This window comes from Aspergillus lucknowensis, assembly GCF_044049455.1.
Source record: "Aspergillus lucknowensis strain CBS 449.75 chromosome Unknown BJX67scaffold_12, whole genome shotgun sequence".
Lineage (NCBI taxonomy): Eukaryota > Fungi > Ascomycota > Eurotiomycetes > Eurotiales > Aspergillaceae > Aspergillus > Aspergillus lucknowensis.
Window position 1 is genome coordinate 240,668 of NW_027263556.1, and position 17,395 is coordinate 258,062.

General features: G+C 54.8%; 5 protein-coding genes across 5 annotated transcripts; 1 reads left to right on the plus strand and 4 right to left on the minus strand.

Moving 5' to 3' along the window:
• The first annotated feature begins 478 nt into the window (after window positions 1-478).
• Window positions 479-6,734, plus strand: BJX67DRAFT_37297 (uncharacterized protein). The gene is made up of 3 exons (XM_071031322.1): window positions 479-944; window positions 993-6,008; window positions 6,061-6,734. Exons 1-3 carry the CDS (start codon window positions 603-605, stop codon window positions 6,694-6,696), a joined length of 5,994 nt encoding a protein of 1,997 aa, XP_070887765.1. The 5' UTR covers window positions 479-602; the 3' UTR covers window positions 6,697-6,734.
• Window positions 6,487-8,951, minus strand: BJX67DRAFT_37194 (endonuclease/exonuclease/phosphatase family protein). The gene is made up of 4 exons (XM_071031166.1): window positions 7,928-8,951; window positions 7,542-7,823; window positions 7,264-7,437; window positions 6,487-7,193 (listed from the first exon to the last, which is right to left on the minus strand). Exons 1-4 carry the CDS (start codon window positions 8,398-8,400, stop codon window positions 6,797-6,799), a joined length of 1,326 nt encoding a protein of 441 aa, XP_070887766.1. The 5' UTR covers window positions 8,401-8,951; the 3' UTR covers window positions 6,487-6,796.
• A 930-nt stretch (window positions 8,952-9,881) lies between these two features.
• On the minus strand, window positions 9,882-10,845 carry BJX67DRAFT_379735 (uncharacterized protein; the record flags this gene model as incomplete). Its single annotated transcript, XM_071032643.1, has 2 exons — window positions 9,882-10,518; window positions 10,580-10,845. 2 exons carry the CDS (start codon window positions 10,843-10,845, stop codon window positions 9,882-9,884), a joined length of 903 nt encoding a protein of 300 aa, XP_070887767.1.
• Window positions 10,846-11,893: 1,048 nt separating this feature from the next.
• On the minus strand, window positions 11,894-14,752 carry BJX67DRAFT_37206 (transcription factor domain-containing protein). The gene is made up of 2 exons (XM_071031191.1): window positions 13,261-14,752; window positions 11,894-13,211 (listed from the first exon to the last, which is right to left on the minus strand). Exons 1-2 carry the CDS (start codon window positions 14,538-14,540, stop codon window positions 11,948-11,950), a joined length of 2,544 nt encoding a protein of 847 aa, XP_070887768.1. The 5' UTR covers window positions 14,541-14,752; the 3' UTR covers window positions 11,894-11,947.
• Window positions 14,753-15,416: 664 nt separating this feature from the next.
• On the minus strand, window positions 15,417-16,896 carry BJX67DRAFT_37322 (uncharacterized protein). The gene is made up of 3 exons (XM_071031366.1): window positions 16,807-16,896; window positions 16,219-16,438; window positions 15,417-16,156 (listed from the first exon to the last, which is right to left on the minus strand). Exons 2-3 carry the CDS (start codon window positions 16,312-16,314, stop codon window positions 15,545-15,547), a joined length of 708 nt encoding a protein of 235 aa, XP_070887769.1. The 5' UTR covers window positions 16,315-16,438; window positions 16,807-16,896; the 3' UTR covers window positions 15,417-15,544.
• Between the last annotated feature and the right edge of the window lie 499 nt (window positions 16,897-17,395).

Here is a 17,395-nt window from a genome sequence, read left to right on the forward strand (position 1 = left end):
GCCTCCCGACCGTTGAAAGCAATGACGTCGATTTGAGATTCTACGGGGATTTCTGTGGCGATGTTGGTGAACGCTGGCCACGTGACCGTCCCGCGGTTTCCTCCTCGAGCTTCTCCGTCAACAAGGAGCGCTTCTCATCCATCGAGTTCAATGCACGAGGTAGCATCCAATTCATCATCGGTGTGAATCGGGTTGTGTTGTCTTTAAGATAACTCTATCCTGAAGTTTACCATGGCTCCAAATCCCGCATCCGACCTCACAACCACTCGCAAGCCATTGGATATCCGCTCTCAATGGGGGTATCCCTACGGTTGATGTCATGGACTCACCACCACGACCGCGCAATATCGCCATGACAACACGACTCCGCGAATTCCGGGCCCATTAGGATGCGTACAACTCCGCAACCCGCCGTGTCTGGGATCGTGGCTCCCCCAATGATGCACCTATTTGAGGATACTCATGATGTCAGTCTCCCACGGGAACTCAGTGCATCTCATGACAACATCCCCTCGTCGTGATATAACTACCTTATCCGATCTCCGCACGGTCTTTGACCTGCCCGCCTCCGCAAATCGACCGTCCATCGAACCCCGTCCAGCATGTCTGCACCGGAGTTCACCGTCGCCAATGGGGGCGCAACGTCGCTCCCCATCCTGCGCGGCACCGTGGACACTGTCGCACAGGAGTGTCCTTCACGTCTGGGAATGAGTTCCGGCGAACTTCAAGCCAAATCACCCTCCGTTGATGTTTTCTTCGACGCCATTGCTAGCGAGAGATTGCGGCGCATGCCCGCGGACGGCAGTCGCCTCGATAGTGCACTTCGAAGAGCCTCCCGTTTGGCTTTTGCTGTTGCCTCATTACGCGATTCGGTCGCTAGTGTCGTAGACGGGGCTGAGGAGGCAACTAAGATGATCTGGGGAACTACGCTCCTCCTCCTGGAGGTACGTGTGTAGCGGCCTGGATTGGGAGTGTGTGCTGACCACCCGCAGATGGGGATCGATAATATAGATGTCGTTGATAACCTCTTCAGCAACTATGGCCGGGTAACGCTAGGCATATCGCTACTGCTTCAGCAGGAGAACAATTTTCAATCCTCGAGAGCGCTTCAGCAAGAAGTCGCAGAAATCTACTCCCACCTTCTGCAATTGGTGGTTCATGTCGCCGCGGAATATAGGCATGTTGTGCGAACTCAAAATTGGCAAGCAATGAACCAGGCTGCCAACCATGCTTTCTTCTGTTATTACAATCGCTTCACCACCCACTGGCGCCAAATCTCTGGCATCGTGCTCGAGTCAGGTGTGGTTAAGAAACAACACGCGGACTTGGCCTCGATTTATCAATTCCTCGAGTTGCAAGACCGTCCGCTTCAAATGCTTCTCGAGAGCCAGGCCCACTCGCTTGCGGACGGATCATTCTCTTGGTTCGAACCCCATTTAACCACCTTCACCGTTGGCCCGCGAAGCTTGATGCTTGTCCGGGGGAATCCTGGCTCCGGTAAGAGCGCCTTGGCTCAATGGACCGTTGAGCGTTTGCAAGTTTCCTCCGAATACGACGTCTGGAATGTCATTCCCATCGTTATTCGATCAGATATTCCGATCACGACCCTCACGCTCAGTATCCTCAAGGGCATTTTGGTTCAAATGCTTGACTGCTGTGTAACATGCCGCAAGACGCAAGGCGACATCATCGCTGCGATTACAACCGCTCTCAACCAGGCCGAAAGGGGTGCTCCCGACCCTGAAGTCGAGGGGTTCCTGTGGGCCGCAATTCGCACAGCGGTGCAGTCAAACCTGCATTTCATGATCGTTGTGGACGGAATGGATCAAATAAAACACGCTATGAGCACAGTGGGCCCGTTCCTTGAACTGTTGCAGGACACCATCATGGATACACCGTCTAAACTTGTTGTCTTTACGCGTCCGATGACCACCGAGCAGATTCCTATCCGCGAAACCACTACCACACACCAAATTGCCATGAACCCGTCCATTATCGAGCGTGATCTGACAGCTTCGATCAGAGACTCAATGGCCTTTGATTCCGCATTCTCTGTCCTAAGCCAATCTCAGCGCAACGCCTTGGCATCGGCAATCGCCTCTCGTTCTGAGGGCTGTTTCGTCTGGGCTCAGCTAGCTGTTGAAGCACTGCGGAGCCAGCCTCCCTCCAACGATATGGCTACAGAGGTGGGAAAAATTCCCAACAATCTGGGTGACCTTATCGATATGCATCTGCGCAGTACCAATCTTAAGCGGCCCGGTGCTGAGAGTCTTCTTGGCTGGATGACTGTAGTAGAGCGTCCGCTACGCGCTCAGGAAGTCGAACAACTACTCGCCATCGACACAAAATCTCTGAAGACCACCCCTCGCCCCTCAAACGCAGATCGCGATGTTTACCAGCCGCTTCGACGACTGGCCACACTGCGAGATGGCTTTGTTTCCTTCCGCCACCCGTTGATTCGTGAACATATCCAGGCTCAGGCCAAGATGCGGAAGGAGGTTCCTTTCTCGCTCGCTGACGCTCACTATGATCTTCTCATCCGCGCGCTGTTATGGGTTCGCAGAAATATAACAGATGAGGTCGCTATCTCTTGGGACAAGATGTCCGTCCACGCACGAGATCGCTATCTCGATGCGTTCATCCTGCTCGAGTATACCGCACGCTACTGGCTGGCCCATATGCTGTCCTCATCCATTGCTTCAAAAGAGGGGAAACTCTCCTTCTCGCCTGCCTTTGGGAAGATATTACCTGACTCGGTGCTTTTTGCGCAATTGGAGCTCACCAATAAGGAGTCGCAATTTAGTCGCTCGAGCACCGCGGAGCTGTACCGGCTTGCCGTCGAGGTGCGCCGTTCTGTCCTTGGCAATGACTCGCCAGCTACTCTACAAAGCCTCATAATGAGCGGCCGCGTGGCAGACCGTACCCAGTCCGTCTGGGCGACCGATCATCTGTACGAAGCCTGGACACGCAGTCGCACCCGTCTGGGTCCGTCTGCGGCCATCACGCACGGCCTTGAGCAGTTGCTTGTTTCTTCTGAAGAAGGTGCTGGCCGAGCGGACCGTGCGGCAACCCTCAAAACAGACGCCCTTCGCGACATGGCTTTATCCGGTTGGGATTCCTCTGACATCAGCTTCGCACAGCGATTACTGTACCTCGATAAGCTTGTAAAAGCGTACCAAGAAGAGGACAAATCGGATGAAGCGTACTCCGTTTCGAAACAGTTTTACCGGCAGACCGTCCAGGCATATGGACCTTATTCGGCCGAGACAATGGCAGCAGCTGAATACCTGACCACACACTTCCAAATTCGTCCTCCAGACGAGCTGGCCCTTGAACTTGCCCGCACAAAATACGAGACCATGGTCCGCTCAATGGATGCATCCGATCCTCGTCGGGTAGCCTATTCCCTCTCCCTAGCTGAGATGTATGAGGAATATTCGCAACCTGCCAAGGCTGAGGCCGTATTGTCGAAACTTTGGCATAGCTTGTCCACACCAGGCAAGGAGAACAAGAGTGCATGGGACCAAAGAACAAAGGTTGCCTTCTACTATTCCCGTTTCCTCCGCCGTCAGGGTCGTGTCGACGAAGCTAGCGCTATTCTCCGCGATCTATCTGCGGATTTGGAAGCAGACGGCGGCGTCAAATCTCCGGCAATGGCTAGTCGTGCGGAAGAGTTACGTCAGGAGGCTCGCGAAATGCAGCTTAATGAAATGGATCGTGCTCTGGCGATACAGCTGTGGAAGTACTACAAGTCGGCAAACCAGCAATACAGCCCTGATGCGGTAAATCTGGCCAAGAATCTTACTGAAGGAACGATCCCTGCTGAAGGGGGTGCCGTGGATACGATGGGGAACCTCTCCTTGGAGGAAAGCAAAATGCTCCCAGAATGGATAGACAGTTTGGCGTATGAAATAAAGGGTGATGAGAGCGCGCGAATACGTCTTCTCCTGTTGTGTCACCAACTGGCCCGGCAGCATATCCGAGACGAGCGATGGCGCCAGGGAAGCGATTGTGCATGCGCAGCATTGAAGCATACCTGGCCGACTGTGGAAGATACCGAATCCAAGTGCAGATTTTCGTCTGATGAATCCCCTGTCATGGCCAATCTCGCCATGGATCACGCTTACTGTCTTTTCCGGCGACTTGATGTTCCCACAGCGACTGTGGTCTACGGGAACGCCTTCAAGGCAGCAATTCTTGCGGACCAGGTTGCGGTGCCGTCAGTGACAGCAGTTGCCAAAACAGTGGTAGAATTCTACGAAACCACATTCCAGTTTGACGCTGCGTTGGCCCTTCTGCGCCAAGTCAGCGGGTTCTTTGCCTCACGACTAGGTAACAACGAGAAACACACACTCGACAGCCGGTATCACGAGGGTGACCTTGCACTTCGCCTTGACCGTCGCGAGGAAGTAGAGAACAGCTACAGCCATATATATCGGGCAACCATCCGGAACGGCAAGATTTCTGCGTCGGGTGTCCGTGCTGCTGTGGCGCTCGTCACTATCTACGAACAAAGCGAAAAGTGGGATTCGGCTCTGGAGGTTTACCGCCACTTGTGGCCTACATTAGTGCGGTTTGACGAAAAGGATGGCTATGACCGCGCACTCCTGGAGGGCTTGTTACCCAAGACCTATTCTGGATACATGTCTCTCTTGACTCACTCCGCCGTCCAGGCCGGATATGCCGAGCGTCAACAGGTCGCTTCGGAACATCAACAGCTCTGTCGGAAACTCTATGGGCCGACGAATGCTCGAACACGAGACGCAACACTGTTGCTCGCAGGGATTTGTTCGGAGAGCGACAGCCACTCTGGCGAGGCGATCCGTCTCTACCAGCGGGTCTTGAACACACACGATTGGGTCCAACAGTCGGAAGCCGCGCGTACTCTACCGGATATGAAGGAGCCTATTCCAATAGACATCAAACACCGCATAGCGCAGCTATACCTGCGTCAAAACCAGTCGTCTCCTGAGGCGCGTAAACTTTACTTGGAGGAACTTGTGCTTGCTAAGCAGCAGCAGGGCCTTTCGGCGCCGACAACACTGCTATGGCTGCGAGAGATTGCTCGAATGTACGCGAACTCAGGCGACCCCTCCTTACGTCAAGAGGGCGCGCAGATTCTTCGGGAACACGTTGACGAAGTCATCCATGTTACTGCGAATCAACAGACCTTGATGGATCGTGGCCACCGACTAGGCGAGATCTATCTAGAGTGCGGCTACATGGACGAAGGCAATGACCTGATCAACCGGCTGCATCAGCAGGTCATCCGGGAGACCCCAGCTGCCCATCGCCAGGCACTCGATGAACATCGACCTGCCGTCTTTGTTGCAGCTTTTGAGGAAGTGTTTGGCAAGCGCCAGTCAGCCCGCGAGATCCTGGATGAGATGTCCCGCGAAGGACAGGTCTATAACAACTTCCAGCAGAGGCTGACCAGTCATGACCTCATGCCAACTCTGGCCGCTGGCGAGAAGCTGCACCGGCTCCAGACTCAGCAAAAGCACACTACAGCTGCAAAGAATACCGAAGACCAGCTGTACCAGTACTTCTGCAACACTCTCTCCGTTAGCCGGCCCGTTAGATCCAAGGAGATCGTGCACATGTTCTACAACATGTGCCGACGCGAGAGCCTCCGTGAGGACTACAACATCAATGTGATCACTCAGACCACGGGCCTTGTGCGGGATCTGTGCAACACCTCCCGCTTCGAGGACGCGACTATCCTAACTGGCACTCTCCATTCATTCGTACACCTGACCGACGGCCTGTGCACGTCTGAGAGCATTTTCACTGCCATTAAACTCTGCCTGTATCTGAACGGGTACCAGGCTGCCAAGTGTACTGATGAAGCGACGGCCAAGAATATGGCACTTGAATCGCAAATGCTCCTCCAAGAAATCATGGGCAATACGAAGCGGATACCGCTCGAGTTCACAGAGTTGCCGTTTGAGGAGCTGAATGACCTAATCACGGTCCTAGGCGAGCACGAGATGTTTGAGGACCTCGAGGTACGGCAGCAATTTTTATTTTCAAATTTTGACTTGAAACTGATCCTTGCAGAATATTCTTACCGAGCTCTGGACCTCCCGCGTGATCCAGAAGACGTGGTCCCTATCCGCAGTGGTCTGGATCGGCCGCCGACTCGTCGAAACCCGCTTCTGCCGTGGCGATATTAACGCAGCCACACAGCTAGGCAAGGACATTTGCTACAACCTCCGCCAAGTCTGGGGTAACTGCGATTCGGTAACCCTGGAGATGAACAAGCTGCTCTCCGGTCTGTACACAGCGTCTGGCAATTACCTAGCCGCTGCGGCGCTACACGAGACCGCACTCGCGGAAATACTCAACAGCGAGGACCAGGAGAAGGCGGGAGCCGTAGAAGCTGTGTCGCAGCATCTTGAACTTCTCCAGCATGCTCAAATGCGCCTGGCTAAGGAGGGACAGAGTGCCGCCATCGATGCTGCAACCGCGCACGATCGTGTGCAGCAGGTTGCCACGAAGTTCGGGCTCCCGGCTGAGCGATTGGAAGTTGCGACAGCTGCTGATGACACTGTGGGCATGTGGCAGCGGCCGCGACGATTCAGTCTTGACGTGGAGGAGCCGACGACGCACCGGAACCACCTACGCCAGTCGAGCGGGTCTGCGCTGCTTTCAGGCAATGCAGGGGCCAAGCGGATTTCTATCACAGCGTTGTAATGTGCTTTGTATTGACTAATTGGATGTCCAATGATGTAGTTATTAATAATCGTAAGTTGTCAATAGTCTGTTCAATCACTCGTGAATACACACTACGATGTCACTGCAGCCCGTACACAGCCCCCAATTGATCGACCTCCTCCCCACTGCGTCCATACACGCCGATTGCCTGCCACCCACTCTCAGCCTCAAACACGGTGCAGTCATCGGTCTCCGCGCCGACGGCGACCGTATTCCCCTTGCTCGTGGTAATAGCGATATAGAAGATACGCGTATGGTCGTTATACTTCGCCTGGCAGAGCCGCGTCTGCGTCCAGAACTCGTCATCCTCGAGGACAAGCTCGGAGAGGTCACCACCCGTTCCACCGTGCGAGAGGGTTTCCCCAGTGGATAGGGTGAGAGAGATCCCGTCGAGGCGCTCTGCACCGCGCAGCGAGATCGTCGACACTTTCGCATTCTGGGCCGTCGAGAGGGTGGGGAGGTCGTTGAACCACGTTCTACGTATCTTAGCCAGTGTCCTCTCCTCCCTGGAAAGAGGGAGTTAGAGTGGAGGGGAGGGGAACGTACCCATGCGGTCCGCCGAAAAGGTCGCTCATCCGGAACTCGTCCGACTGCGTCCAGGCGAAGCTGCTTGCGATGGGGTTATGGTCTGTCAAGATGGACCCGTTGTTGTTTAGGAACTTCTTGCTCTCGTAGCTCCAGCTTGTTGCGCGGAGGGTGACTGCTGGGCTTCCGCGGTAGCTGCCGGGGTTCCAGTTAGCCTCATCAATCACAAGAATGACTAACTTACCCTACGGGACAAGAGGAATGGGAGAAGAGGGCTGGGTGGGAGACAGGGCACGTACAAAATCTTATCAACAGTCTCACAGGTTAGGCTCGTACTCGGATTCTCGCAGAGAATCGCGTCGGTCCCCTCCGTCGGCTCTTCGCCGTCAAGGATGAGCTCCACCCACGGATTCACCATGCCGTTCTGGCTCTGGAAGACGCGGATGTTCTCGCCGGCAGAGGTGTATCGGGCGTTCGTGTCGCCGAAGACGAAGACTGCGTTGCCCGCCGAGTGCGTGTCGATGTAGTCGGCTACCTGTTGCAGGTTTGCGCTGCGGGCTGTGACGTCTGCGTCTTCGGAGCTACACTCGTCGTTAGCATCGTAAGGCAGGTCGATAGCGGATACCAGAGGGAAGTGAAAGGGAGGGCCCCGGGGGGAAAGGGGGGGGGGGGACTCCGGACGCACCCGGCATCAGCATGCAGATTATAAAAATCGAGGTAAACCCCCTCTGCAACCCTGACCCTCATAACGGTGAACCCCTTGGGCGTAAGACAATCGGCCCCGCTGGCATTCTCACAGGTCTCCCATTTCACGCGCTCAAAGTCGATCCACGGATAATTGGAGAGCGTGTTGAGCCCCGAGCCAAAGGGGACGCCGCCCGATGTGGCCGTGCGGTATGCGTACTCTGTTGTCGTGGCGTACAGGTGCGCGTGGTAATTGAAGTCCTCCTGGACGTGGACGATGTCGTACGCGTTCTCGACCATGCGCTGCCCGATTAACTCGGTGTTTGTGGCCTTGTCGCCGGGGACTTCGTTGTTGTTGAGGAAGGCTGGGAGGCCTGCGACGTTGGAGGAGAGGATGCTGAAGGTGCCTGAGGCGGCGAGGGTTGGGGAGAGCCGTGAGAGGAGGGCGAGGAGGTGAGTCTTCTTCATTTTCATTTTCACTCTACTTCAGCTTGTCCTTGAACTTGTCTCCTCTCTCTCCTTAACGATTTGGAGGGGGGGTGAGCCTTAAATCACTCCATTCGAGATCAGCATGTCTTCCTTGTAGTCTTCAACGGCGGTCCACGCCGCTATACCCCCTCTGTCCATTCCTCCGCAACTAACCAAGATCAGCCTGAAGAACGGCGTTGCAATATCTCTCGCGAACACGTTGAGGCGCGGCGATCATCTATAGGTCGGCTCTTGTCACGACCCTCGAGATGGAGGGCGTGGGCGACCTAGGGTTTCTGTGCCGTCTGGCGAGGGTGGGCGAAGGCAGCTTGAGTGGTGGCATTCCAGTTGAGCCCGCGGACTATCTATGAGAAGGCGTCTCTCGGTATCCAAGGAGTTCAACTGTTGTGTCGTGCGGAACTCTCTCTCTATGCTCTGCTGGAGAATGAACTCACCTCTGCGCCTGAGCACATGGCAGCCGAGGACGGGTGGTGTGATGGTGTGATAATACCTTGGAAGTGGGGATGTTGGGGAGGCTGGTGGTGTTGTTCATCTCGCCAGCAAAATTTCCTTAGTAGCTCCTAACGGTCCAGCCTGACAAGGACCCTGGCCGAGTGGTAAGGCGTGTGACTGTAAGCAAAACTCACTGGCAGTTATTGGAGGATATCAGGTTAACAGTCAATCCAGTCTACCGAGAACTACCAAGTTCATGGAGATCTCAAGATCGCGGGGAGTGGTTTTTTTTTCGTTCTTTCTCTTTCACGTCCTCCGTAACTTGTGAACGCCGCGGGGTAATTTTGTCGACTTCAAAACCCTGTTTCTCTTCTAGCAGCATCACTCTTTTGAAACCTGCAACAAGGATAAGAAGACAGAAGCACAGCTCAATAATAGTACATTGCGTTTCATATACGTTTCACATCAGTCGTCAATATATACATTAAATTCTCCTGCAGCCAGCCCAGACTGAGCTCGGTGGGAGGAATCTCGGCAATTCCCTCCGGTCGCAAACCCGGTCCTGCAGATGCGATGTAGCGCCCCCCCTTCGGTCGGCGTCTCCAAGCCGAGACTGTATGTATGGACATTAATTCCCGTGGCGATGCTTTTGCCGAATGGGTCACTTGACTCCTGACCTGACTCTCATGGTGCGACGCGGTGACTTTGCGTTGCTTTCGCTCTGTTGCTTGTCGCTTTCTCCTCTGGGCGACGCAAGGCAGTCATTCAGCCCGTGGCTTGGCATCTTGTCTCTCTCTCTCTCTCTCTCTCTCTCTCTCTCTCTCTCTCTCTGTGTGTGTGTGTGTGCACTGTGCCGCCACTTGGAAGTGGCGATAAATTACCCGAGGCTTGCTCCGCTCCGCTTCCTTCGTTCCCCAAAGACAGCCAAGGATGGAGTCAGGGCTGCGGAGCACCTGCCGCACGGGCGACCAAGACGAACGCGACCCCTCTTTTCTGGAAAGAATAAAGTTCGACCATCGACAGCGTTTTTTTTTTCACACGCCAGTTTGAGCTGCGCCCACGTTTTCAATCGAGATGAACGCGTCGCGGTAATTGTAATGGTGTCCCTGGTCGTAGTCCGGGTGGAAATGCGACCCCTCGACATCCATCATGAGCGGGTCCAGCGTCATAAAGTGCTGTGTGGGCGGGCGGATGGTGAGCCCGCCCTGCGGGTCGACGGGGAGCCAGTTAGCGGTAAGCCGTGTGCTGCCGTCTGGCATTTCCAGCGGGGTGAGACCTGTTTTCTTCGCCTTTTCTGCGTGGGCCTTGCTTTGGGGTTTCTGGTCGCCGGTGACCACATGATCACGGGACTGGGGCTGGTGGACCGGCGGCGAGAAATAGCCGGTCGTGTTGTTGCCGGTGCCTTCTGGGAGGCAGTAGACCTGCGCAAAGTCGAACACCGGGGCGTCGTGCTCGTCCGCCTCACTGGCGTTGGAGTGATGGCTTGTACTGGCGCCTGGGGAGCCAATGTATGCGTCTGCTGGTGGAGGGGAGGAATGGTACGGTGGAGAGTGAGGGTTTGCGGGAGGGATGTTCATGTAGAGGGCACGTTCGGTCACCAGCTGCGATGCTGTTCGGAGAAGATCATCAAGACTCGGTATGTTGCCGTCCATTGTTTGCAGATTGTCGAATCTGCATTCATCCCATTGTCAGCGTTGTTTGACGTTCTTTTGCAATACCTTGCCGCTCATACCTTGGTGAGAGTTTATCCGGCTGGCTAGGGAAGGCGTCCCCCGGCAGAGAGGGCACCTGCTGGTAAGGCGTCTTGTCCGATGCTGGAGTCGCAAACGCATAACCGGCGAGATGCTCATCTGCCTGCAGATGAGGTTGCTCAAAGACGTTTACTCCGAAGTTGCTTCTATACCACAGCTCCTCGTCGCCGGCAACCCCGGGGTCCAGATTGAACCCCGGGCCAGGGTTCATGGGGTCGAACCCCCAGCTCGGCACATCGTAGGGCATGGTTGTCTCCGTCATTGCGATTCCTCGAATGCGTCTTTCAAGTATTAAGTCGAGGTGGGGTTCCCAGGCGGACAATCCACATGGCAATCGGGTGAGTAGTGCTGAAGTAGGGTCGACAGCTTTGGAGGAAAATTCATGAAGTCAACGATCCAAGGGAAGAAGCAAAACCGGGCCTCCTGGAGGTTTTAACTGCAGATTAAACTCAAGGGTTGCGAAGAGGCCAAGAACGGTCTGGCGATACGGACAGAGAACTGGCGCCGCTCAAGCAGGAAAGACGATCCTCGGTAAAAAATGCACCTGGAGCTTTCTCTCCACACAAGGTCTGTTCCACAATTCCCTTTCAGTCCAAATGAAGGAGGTTTGCAGAAGCGATGGGACGATCGTCACTCCTTTGGACTGTGTGGCGTGTCGCAGATTCAGTCGTGATTGATCCTGCAAGCAGAATTAACCGAGCCATTTCCCCAGATTCTGCCCCTCGATTTGGGGGATCATGCTCGGTAAATATCGAGAATTAACCGACTCAAGTTCGGACTGCAAGCTGTCTGGGGAAAGGTTCCTTAACCCTTGCCGACTAGGGAAAAAAGTCCGGAGTCTCGACTTCTGCGGTCCTGCACTAAGGCCTTCGCTTCGGCTTCCAGAATCTGGGACAAATGCGGAGACGAATCATCAGATAGAAATGCCGAGATTGTCAAGATCCAACCTTGGAAGCGTTTGCTCTCTTTCCCCAGTCCCCCCGCAGGTGAAACCAGACACCATTCTAGACACAAAGTATTCAACATCAAGTCCAAAAACATCCAACTACAGGAAACCACGCTCATTAAAATCAAAAGAGAAACAGAAAGGTAAAAATCCAAGAGCTTTCCAACGATTGGTGGACTTTTTCCCAAACGCCAATGCAATTAAGCATCGGATCGAATCCGTCCAGCCCGTTGCAAGTTTGGGCAGGATCGTCCATCGAAGGATCAGCTGCAGATGGGCCTCCCAACGTTCCTGACGATAACAGTCGAATTAAGATTAGTGCACCCCGCACAGTCGGGAACGAGGAGTTGACAGCAATGCCGGTTGTGACCCGGTGGCGACCCGGTGGCGAACTGGAGCTGGATCAGAGAGCCAATCCAGTCCCCTTCCTTGTCCATCGATAGAGTGCAAGAACGGCCTTTCGGCGGTGTCGAATCTCGCTGTGATTGACGGGCCTCCCCCGCGCCTGGGCGACTGCACTGCGCATGACCTGCCGAAAGTTTCTCTGGTATTCAGTGTTCAAGGTCACCACGCATGATTCGGTCGCTCGGATCATCACCTCGCAGGCATTGAGAATGCCTTCCCCGGCTTCCTTCTGCAAACGTTCAACGATCAGCAGGAGAAGGAAGCTCCCCTGAAGTAACTGGATACCAAAAAAGTAAGGCATGAAGCTAATATCGGGATCGAATCGGAGGATTTGGTCAACGGAGTCTGCAGCGTCCAGCGCATGAGAGATCGTCGAGGCAAATGCGGGGGAAGACGTCCAGAAATCTTTGTCTTCGATGAGGGACACTGGGTCCCACTTGCCTACCAGCAGAATGTGGAGCACATGAACCAGATATGACGCATATGAAATGACTGTCTGTGTGTGCCACGCGTACGCCTGTGAGAGGGATGGCTCTGGTGGCAGGTTGTCAGGCTTCGCGTGCGCATAGGAGGCAGAAAGGGGTGCTTCCGGATCGGACACAGTGGCGGCAAAGGTTGTGAGACTAGCCTTGTAGATCTCGAGCTGGCGAAGAACTTCGCTTACATGAACGTTCCACGCGTCCTTGCCGTGAAGTCGAATGCCAAGCATGGGATGGTTCCGTGCCTGGTTCAGGTCGATCAATTCGCCAGTGATGGTCATCAGCGGGAGGAAGAAGCCAAAGACAGAGTGGTCATGGCAGATGAAGTTGGGAAATATCCGGCGCTTATTTTTATCGGCAGATTGTTGGCACTGTGGCCCGTCTGGTTTCGGGCTGTTGCTGTGGATGTTGCCTGACTGCCAGGATCCTTCATCGAGCGGCAGCAGGAGGTCTTCGCTTTCGGCGTCCAGCAAGGCCAGTGGTCGATTGTAACAAAGTGCCAGATGCCGATCCATTATGTACAGGAGCCACCATGTCCGGCGTCGTTCTTCGCGATGTTCTTCGGTGATAGTATTTGGTTCTGCACGATCGCAAACACAATTAAGACTTGATCGAATTGGGTTCGAGGAGTCGAACACGGGGCCGGGGTCCGCCCCGTTCCATCCGGGGAGAGAATACTCGAATGACGGGCTCGAGCCTTCGGCCTGGCCCTCCGTGTTTGGCATGACCTCGATTTCTTGGTTGAGCTTGAGTTCTCTCGCCAAAGTAAAGGCCGCATGCCACCTGGGAGCTGTTAGCAATGCCGACGATTTCCAGGTCGCGCAATACCGACCATCGCATACTAGCGGCCTTTTGCTCGCTCGACGAGATGATCGACGCTACATGAATGTAGGTAATCACATCGTCCAACGAGCCCGCTGGCCCTACGAGGCCCCGATCGTCGCCTCCTCCCTCGAACGGGTGATGCACCGTAGTTGGGGGTAAGTCCTGGCCGAGACCAGCGCACGCGGGATCGTTGGTCGCCGCAGCTGCTGCTGCTGCTACTGCCGCGGCGGCTCCTCCTTGGTCCTTGAATGAAACATGGATCAAAGGCCGGAGTAAGCGAATCGTCAGCGCACAGAGGAATTGGCAGATCCTCTTCCGTTGAGGAGGCGAAATCGGGAGCGAAAAGGCTCTGTCATCTAAGGCAGCCACCCAGAGCATGCTCGCCAGAAGAGCGGGGCTGCTGGACCGAGGCGCGTCCTTGCTGAGGAAGGACGCTTTCCGTAAGACATAGCAATGAATATGATGGCACACGGGGTGCATGTGGGTAGAGAACGCGCTTGTGAAATACAGGTCAAGAAGATCAAAAACCAGCTTCCGGGGGAGGGCTGTCTCGACAAAGGGCATCAATGGCTGCAAAACCGGGTATTTCAGCGGCACGGAAGCTACCGAAGGCGCCGTTCCGTTGCCTGCCTTCGAGCCCTGCGAGCAAGAAGCACTGTAGGCAGCTAGATCTACCCCATTCCAGACATCAAACATCCGAGCAAATGGCCCGTCCCCAAGACCTGTGCCGCCTAAGAATTCGTGTGAGCCCGGTGATACATGTGTTCCCGCCAGCCACTCCTCTGTCACATTCCCCTCGGTATCTCTCCGCATTGGAAGGGGCGGATCCGCCTGGGACCGTCGCTCATCAACGCTCGGAGCAGACACCGTAGGGGCGTTGGTCGCCGGCGACCGATGGTGAAAAGTAGACGTCGGAGAGGCATGCTGCACCGGGGGGACCTCGAGATCGGTGATAGCAGGAAGGGAGATGCGGCTATTCGAGAGTTTGCCCAAATTCACCCTGTCGGCGGCCTCACCGTTGGTGTTGCCGTGTCCCATCTCCGCTAATTTCGAACGAGCAATTCGGCCTCGTTTCCGACGCTCGCGAGTGAACTCACAGTGGATTTCGCTGCGGAGACAGCGCGAACAGGGGAATTGGCGGTCGCATCGCACCCGACGTGAGTGGCAGGAGTCGCAGGCTATCCGATTGCGCCTCCATCGGCGTTTTACAGTGGTTTCAGTAGGAGGGCCGTCAGCGGTGCTCTGGGCACTTGGCTGGATGTTGTTCCCCAGGTGGGAAGACGCCATTTCAAGGCGGCATTGGCAGAGCAGGAGGAAGGGGGAAGGGTAATAATACTTCGAGAGTCCAGCACAGGGTTGAGAGTACTTTAAAATTAGATCGAAGATGAGCGGAAAAATCGAAAAATAAGAAGAGGCTAGAAGCAAAGAAGGATGCAGGAAGCGAAAAAGCAATGAGGCGGGGAGAGCTGGTCGGGGGAGACGCCGGCAGGAGACTCCGCAGTCCGCACTGCAAACAGGCAGGCGTGCGTGGCCCGATGAAAGCTGGGATGTGCGCCGAAGGCCCCGGCAAAAACAATCAATTCAGCCTCAATCCCAAGGCAGGCAGGTGGGCAAGGCGAGGACAAACGAGGGGGAGTTAATGTGGCAATAATACATCAGAACTATCAACTTAGCTTCGTAACGGTTATCCAATTTCAGTCTCTAGTCTCATCAAGGAAACACTATGTTAGGTATTCATTCTGTTGATGCCCATAACCCAGGGTTAAGCGAGCCAGAAAACCAGTCAATCAACCCAACACAGATGTTGCACAGTCGAATGATTAAGTATTAAAGTGGCAACCACTCTCATCGTGATATGTCAATTGTCAATTGTCCCGAGCGTTAGTTTTCTTTCTGTTTCGTTTCTTCTCTTTTTTTTTCGCTTCTTCTGCTGTCGTGTCTATTAAGTAACTTTCACCCACCACTAACCCACCAACATTGAAAGGAAAGGAGAGAGTAAATCTCAAATTGTCTAGGTCTTGTCTGATAGGCGACATAGACAGAGCAATCAGTCAATCAATCAGTCAAGCATGAATGATAACATAGAATGCCGAGCTCGTGTAATAAGAAAGTAATCCAGAATCCAGGATGGATAAACGGAGAAGAAAAGCCGAGAGGAATAGAGCCAACGAAGTCATCAGCATGAATGACCAACCGAACAACCAAACAACGAGCCACATTTACGCCGACACGTTCTCGAATGCAATGGAATGTGACAGGGCAATGCGGGGCGAAGGTTGAGTTCCAGTCCTCTATCTCTCGTACTGACCCAACTTCCCTCTCAACGCGCTATTCTCGCTCTCCAAACTCTCAATGTAGCTCAGCGCGCTATCGATAATCGACGCCTTGGGCGACTGCTGCTGCCGCCGCGAGGAAGGGGAGGAGGAGGAGAGCGGAGTCGTCCGCGAGCCCGGATCCGTCCCCTTGATCACGACCTCCTCAAGCTTGCGGAACTTGGAGTTCAGGTTCACGCGGTACCGCTTCTCGACGATGTTGTGCGAGGCGCGGCGGCTGGCGTGCTTGAGTTGGCGCTCCATGTCGTGAGCATCTAGTTCCGGCGCTGAGTTGCGTCGGATCCGGGGGTATCCGTCGAGGTTGAGGGCTGCGACGGCTGCGGCGGCGGCGGCTTTGTCTGATGGGCCCAGGGGAACGACGTAGCTTCTATGGGAGGGTGGTTGGGTAGGGAGTGCATGAGGAGGAGGAGGAGGAGGAGGTTGGACTGGGACTTTCATGTCTGGGGAGGGCATCTTGGGGGGGTCGGTATCGTCGGTCGATGGGGGGGATTCTATGTACGGGAGGCCGGCGAGACTGAAGTTGAAGGAGGGGTCTTCGTCTGAGGAAGTGAAGAGGCCGCTTGATAATGTCTACACGACCGGTTAGTTGGCTGCTGGCTGTGTGGGTGTTGCAGAAGAATGTGCTATCGTACATTCTGCAGGTACGCGTCGTAGTCTGGCATGGAGAGGGGAGCACCGTTGTTCAGGCTCAGAGCGCCCGGCGAGGCACATAACGGATCCCCAGCCATTATTCCTGAGGTGGACGGCCAGGTTGCGTAGGACGGAAGACACTGTCTATCGACATTGGGACGGTAGTAGGCGAAGTTTGCCACAGGATTGAACCCCTTGTCCTTTGGATCAGAGGGAAGAGGGCTGGAGAAGGGTGTATTAGCGGTCTGGGTCATCTTTGTCCTTGGTCAAGTCTAGAGGAATCTGGGTATAATTAATTGAAAGGATGACTTGTGTAGGCTCCTTTTCCATGCTAGAACAGTGCCATATTTGTATTCCGACAGCCGCTCAGCGTCGTTAAGCGCCGCAATCTGGACCGCGAAAGATCTAGCTTTAGCTTGGAAAAGGTATAAAGAATCACTGGCTGGGAATTTCGGCAGAAAGAGGTTTAGAGTTGCAGCAAGGGCCATCCTGCCAATCGCGTCGGAGGGCAAATGTCATTCAACATGCCCTCCTTCATTCAAGGAGGGGTGCACAAGACCTGGGGGGCGCTTGTGAAAAAGGGGGCGAACCAAAGTTCTGCACGTCGAGATCCTCATCGTCAGTGGCAGGAGACTGATATCCGTCCAGACCGTTTGCGTCACAGGCTGCGAGGGCCTCCCAGTCCTGGCAATTTATGACTTTTGAGAACATTGTCTTCCGAAGTGCCGAAAATGAGCTAGTGGGCTCTGAAAAGTATGTGAAGATGAAGTCATAGTGATAGCCGTAAAGGCCTGCAGGAAGCTCAAGCTCAAGCTCAAGCTCAAGCGCAGGGAAATCGCCGAATAAAGGCCGCGGAAGGGAGTGGCGATGTGTCTACGCAGCAGCAGAGAGCGTCTCAGATCCGGTGGCTGTGACTGACCCACGGTTCCTGAGCGTTGAAGAGTCTCGAGACCGTCCGCATGACAGCTGAGGTTCGAGGTCCATTACTTCCGTCCAGCTCGGCGGGCAACTCCGTTGAACAACCAGTGGTGGCGGGCAACTCCGCAGAAAAGACAAGACTCGCGACGATGCTGCTCGAGCTGCAATTCCCATGGGTTGTCCCCCGAGTATAACAGAGCTCGCCCATGTCAGCTTGACCTGAAGCTCGCCGGAGAACCATCGGTGGCCCAAGCTTCATCC